The 8,631-nt window shown below is 39.2% G+C and overlaps 1 protein-coding gene across 2 annotated transcripts in view; it reads left to right on the top strand.

Moving 5' to 3' along the window:
• The first annotated feature begins 3,907 nt into the window (after positions 1-3,907).
• Positions 3,908-8,631, top strand: part of LOC135260958 (GTP-binding protein Rheb) — a 33,685-nt gene continuing 28,961 nt past the window's right edge. The window contains exon 1 of one of the 2 annotated variants that reach the window (XM_064346722.1): positions 3,908-4,233. In XM_064346722.1, coding sequence (XP_064202792.1) covers positions 4,182-4,233 — 52 coding nt within the window. In that variant the 5' untranslated portion in view covers positions 3,908-4,181. The remainder of the gene's footprint in view (positions 4,234-8,631) is intronic. The other variant, XM_064346721.1, reaches the window with a different exon arrangement.

Here is an 8,631-nt window from a genome sequence, read left to right as displayed (position 1 = left end):
TGGCTGCCTTTGTCCTTTGTTCAGATCTAGTGAGGGAGATTTATACATCCATTCATTCTTTTTTTACTGCAGCATTTATATTTTAAATCCTCAATGCTGAAGTATACCATAAAATAATGTTATGTGAATCCTCTTATGATGATTTATTAGGATATAGTGCGGTAATATATCCCAACAGGCTTTCAGCTGTGTTTCCAGTCAATGTAGAATTGGCAAATGTAAAATTGTTCCATTTTTATTTTCTATAGGTCATTACACTACGGAATATTGCTTGAAGAAAAATGTTAATATTATCAATAACTGTGTTGCTCAATTATATCACACAGAGTTTTATACATTCCATGATTAGAATAATATTTCCTGTGCCCATGCTTACATGTGTTCAGTTAATATGCAATTACTGGCTTCTCCATCAGAAGTAATTCATACCACTGCTTTCAGCCAGTTGGCACAAACAATCATGAAATTTGTCCCACAGACCCAAGGTAACTGGGGTCTACTGAGGGATGGGTCACATTTGTGTGAGGAATGGCAAAATAGCATGTGCAAAAAAAAAAGTTTTTATGACCGGAAGAGGAGGTATTTCGTATTTGGCCTTTGCAAGGACACACGCGACTCACACGAAAGAGGACAATAAGTCATAAAAGAAAGAATTCTTGTGCGTGAATAAAGGAAGGACTGTCCTTTGCCTTACCAACATTTTTCTGACCTTTTCTAAACACGCACCATACCTAAACACCAAAGCCTTATCTTTCCTTACCAGAGTCTGGGTTTGATTCTTTCATGCTTGATAAGAGCCAACGCAGGTCTTATATGAGCTTTTGTTTTCTGTGGAAATGGTCGATTTACACCCGTTTCTGTTTTTGAAGGCAATCTGGTTAGGATGGAGGAGCAGTTTTGGAGATGCAAGATATATAAACGTGATCCTTGCCTCTGTTGTCCGATTCTCCCAGCCCCAATCATTGAACATAAATAACGGCTTTCAGAACTGAAATGCACCCTAACATAGTACATTCTGGGAAGAATGAACCCCATAATTCCCAACATAATAAATAGTTGGGCAGGGGGAAAATTTGCTTTAATAAAAATGCTGTACATTATCATTATGGTTAAATCAATGAATTAATACTTAATTGGATACCACATTATTTATGGTATTTAACATCACGGTAAAAACATATCCACCCAAAAAGACAGGAAAATGGAAGGGAATTATAAGGTACTTCAATTTAAAAAGATGGGAAAATAATAAAGTAATATTGAGAGTGATTGTTAAAAAAATTAAATATGTCTGCCCCAATAACACCAAGAAAACAAATTGCAGAATGACAGTATGATAATGAAAACAACTGCACATAAAACATTTAACTTCGGTTTTCACTCCAAACAAAAAAGCAATTAAACCTTGACAGGAGTTGGCAGCATCTTTGCTTTTCTGAAGCTACTGGAGCTTTCGTCTAAATGGCACCCATTATCTTCATGGTAATAATTACTTTCCATCATAAATTAATTGATGGAGACCAGCCTTTCAGAGAATATACATTAGCAGTAAATATTAATGCTGGGAAAAAATGCCAAGCACTGGTACTGTACTGTTCTAAGTTACAATATGAATAAGACAACTCTGATATACAGAAAGTGAACATAACATGGATGTTGGGACAACAATGGTGGTCTGTACAGCCTGTATGCGCCACGGCACAGAGCATATTGGCATCTGGAATTCTACGGTATGAACGCACAACTACTCTTCCATGAGCTGGTGGAAATGGGAAATGCTGTCTCAAACACTGTTTCAGAATATCCCATGAATATTCAGCTGGGTTCAGATCTGGTGACTGAGAGGGACATGACATATTGATGTGTGTCTCCCTCCTCAGACAGGCAGGAGATTATTTGTGCTATGTGAATGGGGCACTGCCATCTTCAAAGACCCCTCTGCAGGAAAGAAAGGCTTCAACATGGGCTTAAGATAATCGTTCAGTGCTCTCACCAACCTTGCCTCCTAAGGGTAGGAGTGCACCAAAAAATGCAAGGAAAATGCATGGCACACCATTATAGAGCCACTATTACCTTTGAATTTTTCACAGTAAAACGTATAGGCTAAAGAAATGAATAGATTCTAGTAGTTTTACACCACATTAATTTTGAGCGAAAAAACATTCTGGTGATCATACATTTTCATAGCCTAGGCTACTTACTTGGCCTAAAACTGTGGAGACTGTTATACTTTATAATTGTTTGAGCTGCCTCGTAGAAATTACCTATATAACATTGAATGTTACGCTGTATCTACATAATTAAGCAGGGGGTATACCCGATAAGTATTCAATAAAAATCGGGCCTGTTATATATTGTCCTCCTCCAGTTTTCAAACCAGCAATCATACAATATGCCGTGATCTTCCCACTTGTTGCCCGCCGTCGTCGTTTTGAAAATCTGCGCAAGTGTTTCACCAGCAGTGGAATCGAGGATAGCCATTGAAAGAATACAGAATATCTGGTGAGCGGTTCTGACGACTTCCACCTCACTACTTCGAAACGGATTCATTTAAAATATTAGTTTGCTTTAAAGTAGCCTACAGTATATATAAAAATCCACACATCAATAGGCTACGTAGGCTATGATACTCAGTACTGTATGTCTGCGTGACTCAATGAACTACATAAGAACAGTGGCGTGACTAGCCCTCCAGTTTCAGGAGTATTGTGTAGTTATGAGATATAACGCTAGAGGTCGGTACAATAAAGAAGATAGAGGAAGACGGGCGAATATTGTTTATTTATCTTCTGGTTTCAATGAATTTTAGTACAACACATAACGTAGTGTACGCGTAGACTTACAGTATTTTTTTGAAATTGCACACGTTATTTATATCCAAGAGTTGATTTTAAATTTCACATTTTAAATGCAGAGTAGGCTACTTAGGCAGGCTATATTTTTCCACAATGTTGAAAAAAGAAGAAACGAAAAAAGAACACTGCAATCTTAGGCATCCAGCTAACCTCTTACCTTCACTGGCCAAACGTCATTGTGTGTGTTATATCAGTTCACTGTGTATGTGTATGTAATATTGCCACAAAATGGGCTAATACAACCACGTTAGAGACTGGCTTGCGTAGGCTATAAACTCACGGCATTTCAGATCTGGTGCATTCTGGGCTACGCTCATGAGTTGAAATAAGGGTCAGAGATCCCTACTGCCTTAATGTGTTACAAAGCCAGTTTACGGGAAGGGTTGCCAAGTCAGTACTGTTCCACCCATATTCAGGCTGTATGTAAAACAAAAACGTTTGCAGCTCGGGTCGAGTTTCTGGCCAGTACTAGTGCTAATACTAGTAGGCTACTGCTGCTATTTGTGGTAGGCTAGTTGTAGTTGCACAACAGCAGCAAAAGTTCAGATTTCAATCAGAATTCAGAATTCATCATACAATAATGCACTAACACGAGTGAGTTCCGATTGCAAAATTAATTATTTTGGCAGTGTTGATATTTATTTTATAACTGATTTAGGATGTACCCACATCCTAAACCATCTATTTGATGCATCTGCTTGATGCAGTGTTTTTTTTTTTTTAATGACTATTCATTTCACCGTAGTCCATCTGAATCTTTACACGTTCCGCCCTTCTTCTCGGCATGGTCTCAATATGCCCACTTGTGGAGTGTTATAACCAAACTGGCAACATTGTCGATAGGATCCTATGAATGACAACGCTCCTAGCCACCCATCAACCGCGCCCAAAGTCACAACAGTAGCCAGAAACCAATGAATGTCGCAATGGTGCGTTTCTAAAATGAGAAGTGTCAACCCAATCCAATTATTGTTCTGATACCGATTAAGTCCCGCCTTTATTCTAAACACAACCAACCAACAGTGGGAACTCATGAATAATTAATTACATTGCTTATGGGAGTGACGCAGATAGTACTAATAGTCTTGGTTTTTCGAAAAAAAAAATTGTTGAAAATTCCGTCAATTTTTTGTTCAAATACTATTTTTATCAGTTGACATAAAATTAAGAATCGTTCAGACGATTCCTGGTTTAAGCCGGGTTGGCGCATCACCCAGGCCTCTATGTTGCTCATACTGGTCTAGTAGCTTGCTGGATAGCTGAGTTGATGTGTCGATTGTAGCTAACGTTAGCTGGTGGGCTACAGAATAGCAAAAGAAGATAAAGATGCCGCAGCCGAAGTCCCGCAAGATCGCCATCCTTGGATATAGATCTGTGGGTAAGTACCATTTTAGAATGAAAACGAGACGGCGAGCTTACGACGTAGACTTAAGGCATCCGCTGGTGGGTGTTATGTGTGCAGCGAACCTGTCCGTCGTCGTGCGGTGATAGAGGGAGTGGGATGCAGAGTCCTCGCGAAATGTCACTCCAGACTTCTCATGTAACCGGACAGAGCATTCGATCGAGTTGGTGGGAGGCGGTGTTCTCGTGGGACGACTGGAAGTCACACGTGTGTTTGAATTCATTTCGCTCGATAGTTAATAGGATTGATGATGATGATGCTAACAAATAGAAATGAGAAATCTGAAGTGAGAGCTAAACTTTAATTTTCATGTGGACTATAAATTACGTACATGTGACTAATTGTTTCAGTTAAATCATATGGAAATTCATATTGGCTAGCTATATAATTCAAAACGAAGAAAAACCATAGGAGTTGTAATGGGAGCTAAATTGCTAATGCAGGCAACTAGCTAATGCCTAATACACCCTAGCGGTAAAGCAGGTGTTCCCCTGGGAGGGTCCGAGGAATCGTGAGTTCCCTGTTTTGCGATGTAGGCTACTTCGTGTACAGCGAAGTTTCCATTTGGTAGTAGTTACTTCTTCAGCCGAATCCCATTTAAAACCTCGATTGCAAACATGTCGAATCATCGTGAAAGTAAAGTAAGCTTATAGTATTCAGCCACATGCTGTAAGTGAGGTATCAAGGTAAGTGAAGTTACGCCCGGGAAAGACGCATAAGCATCCCTGGTTTCAAGAGGCGGGGCAAACATTTATCCAGATTATTATAACACCACGAACTGTCCGTAGTTCAACTCAACCTCGTTGTATTGTTGCGTAGTCTTGTAGGTTAAATAGCGGACGAATTAAAAAATATGTACGCATGTCTGTTCGTTTATGACTTGTACGATAATGCTAACAGCATGGAAAGCCTATTTGCTTTGTCATTTCGGCCTCAACAAGTCCTCCAAACGTAATTAACTGAACAGTTAGTGTTACTAATTGACCTGACTTTCTTCACACCTGACTCACAGGTAAAGAGAGGGTCGAAATTCAGTAGTTCTTGGCCCTTCAAGGGCTGTGATTTGAGTAAAAGGGCGTTAAACTGTACCCACCCTCAGAAGATAAATTGGGTTTCCATAAAGACTAGTGTGCATAATGTTCTTGTGGAAGAGAACAGGAAACGCTTGCTCTTGTTAGATGTATGTTTTAGTTTGTGGGGCTTTGGGTAGTACCGTATCTGGGGGCCTATATTTCATAGTGAGTTCAGATGATGAGTTCTCCAGCAAGAGCCACATTTGACTATTCTAATGAAACACCGTGTCATTCTTTGCTGTTGTTTCTTGCCTGAAATGTCTAAAAGCACGTTGCAAAGTGAGTAATAGTGAAGCACAACTAATGATTTTGTACTCTCTCCATGGGAATCCGTGTATCATTTGTGGGCAGTCCTGATCCTGCTATATGCCAAGGCATTCAAGCAATCTTTTAAGTTACTGGAAAATCTCTGAATCTGAAGAGTGGTTCAGTTACTCCAAAAAATGTTGTAGAATCACAGTAATGAACTATAATATCTTCAATTTGGACTGTCCATTCTTGATTTAGCCTAAGTGCTGGTATGCACTTTGAAAGCCCTTGTGAAAGGTATCATTAGAAACTTAAGCCGCGTTTCCACCGCAGGAACTATACCCCGGAACTAGGAACCTTTTGAGGAACTCAGTGCGTTTCCACCGCAGGAACTAGGGTCTAAATTTAGTTCTGGGGGCTTTGTTTTACCCCCCAAAACGTTCCTGCTCGGGGGGTAGTACTTTCCGAAAGTACAGGAACCTTTTGGGTGGAGCTTGCAGCGCTGAACATTTCTGATTGGTCGAGTACTCGCAGCACTTGTGTTGTATTTATTTTCCGCCATTACCCGCCATGTTTGAAAATATGCCGGCGCAACCCGATTTATTTTCATAATAACTTCAAATCAAACTTGTATGTTATGCGGCGCAGTAGCCTAGTTTTGGTTATAGCCTGCCAACGTCTTGGAATTATAACGTGTGCTCTTCTGTTCTTTTCTTGCTTTAGTATTCGTTTTATAAAATGCTAAGCATTCGTGCTGGGACAGCATATTACGTACTAAAACATTCAAACGGATTAATTCGGTTGCTGAATATTTTCTTCCGGATTTTCTTTGTTAGCCCATTGTAATTGAATCAAAACGTTTGATACAGTTATGTGAGGTATGCGGTAGTTCTGCGTAATTCACATTGGTGATACAGTAAAAGCAAACTGGAAATCACCTTCCGCACTTTTGTCATGGTAAAATAACAGGTTAATTCTAGTAATAGTACCTTTAGCTTTTTCAGACTGCCGTAATTTTACTCTGCCATTCTTCAATTTCACAAAAAGACCAGGAAGACTATGGACTAATTTATGGTGCATGGTTCGCATCTGGAGGGCACACTTCGCTGCTCGGCTAGCAGTAACTCCGAAGGAAAACAAACGGTGGCTGTACCACTACTAATTTAAAATTTCACGCAAGTCCGAGTTTTCGTTCTATTCTTGTAATTTTGCGATTAGCCTATATAGAATTGACGATGAGAAAGTAATCAAACAGCAAATTGTTTACAACGTGTGCATGTTTTCTGCTGTTGTTGCCAGTTATATTGGAAATGTGAATGCATTCTGTCGCTTCGGATGTCAAGACATGAAAGCGAATTTTCGCATGAAAACATAATGAATGTGTTTGAGAGGATATATAAAACAGTTACAATCTGACTATTGGTCTGTTATATCCTATTTGTTGCATAACGGTCCAAGTTCAACTACCAACAACAGTTTTGCTTGACAACGGTAAAATATGCCCAAACGGCTGCAGAAGAATATTTCAATTCCATGTGATTAAATCGATAAAAATCAATAAATACAAAAGTAACCATATATAGTCATTGTTGGCAACCCGTTGTATATAAGTGGAATAAACCCCTCCGGGCTCTTCCGGTTATTAGAAAATAATGTAGGCTACTTCGGTGGTAGTATGGGGTTACAGAAGAAATCATATGACAGATGGACCGACTTTTCCATACGTCAGTGGGCTAATTTGCCTAATCTTCGCGGGACTTTAGACCCCGGTGGAAACGCAGACAGCCATTGGCTGAAGGAACCTTTTAGTTCCTGGTAAAGCAGTTCCTGGGACTGAAAGTTCCGGGTAATTTTGGTGGAAACGCGGCTTTAATGTTTTTCTTTCTACCTATTGTGTAGGTGTGGCTATTTGTAAGTCACTGTGGATGAGAGTAGCACATAGCATTGTAGGAGGCTTTTACTCAGAATTCTGAGAGGAGTAGAACTGTCGATGGTGTTACTCATTGGCCTTATAGACTGAGAATTATTCAGCTTTAACTGAGAGAGTCTCCATTATCTCAGAGAGCATCTTGGTGTGTGACAAAATTGACTCAGTTGGAGAAAGAATGAGTGTGATTCAGTGAGTAATTGCTATTTATATAACATATGCCCTTATATAGGCATACAACATTTATTTGACACATTTGACATTTTAGACATTTGTGTAGTCGGTAGTAACCACTGAGGTACTGTGTATCTTATGTTTGTATAAATTTCAAAATGCCCTGGAGTTAGGTATAATCTGGGTGCTGGTTGATAAACAGTGATTTAAATGGGAATGTAGTTAAGGTAGAACTCCCTTTAGGTTGCAGTGGCTCATTACCTTGTATTACTGTTTAATTTGAAAATGAATGTAGCAGTTGTTGAAGTGTGAAGGTATTGTTTTTTTGCCACAAGCTTACATCCTCCTGCTTCTTTTTCAGTTTAGTTCCATCTTTAAGAGAAACATGATCTAACAACCTTAAAAACAAACCTAACAAGATCCAATATAGACCTTTACTTTCAATGTCAGGAAAAACTAGGCCTACACCCTGGGGACACCAAGAGATATACAGTACGCCATTCATGATAACAGGACAACAGAAACAAGAGAAAACGTCAAGCTTTTTATTTTGATCATAACTCATTCTTTGGAGGAGCACTGTTGATGCCGTAACAAGTCACTTTTGTTGGGTGCATTTTTGTAATAACCCACATCCATTGTTTGTAATTATTATTTGGCATGCATCACAAAACTTACTTTTAAAATAGGGAAAAAAATGAAAATTTGTATGACAAATATATGGAAATACTCTTTGAACAGACAACAAGATGTGGTTAATCAAGTTAAGGATAACCTGTGACCACCTTCCAGCAACACCGAAGTTGGGTCTAAAACTAGTTGCACAATGACTTAAGGAATGTTAGTTCATGTTATGGGTGTGTCACTGGCACTGGGTTAATATAGCCTACTGTATTAATCTTCTTCAAAACCAAACTGAGTAGATATCAGGAAACATGTCTGCTGAAAGAA

Source organism: Anguilla rostrata, chromosome 8 (genome assembly GCF_018555375.3).
Source record: "Anguilla rostrata isolate EN2019 chromosome 8, ASM1855537v3, whole genome shotgun sequence".
In the NCBI taxonomy this organism is placed as follows: Eukaryota; Metazoa; Chordata; class Actinopteri; order Anguilliformes; family Anguillidae; genus Anguilla; species Anguilla rostrata.
Note: the sequence above shows the minus strand (reverse complement) of the source record. Positions and strands in the feature narration are given on the sequence as shown.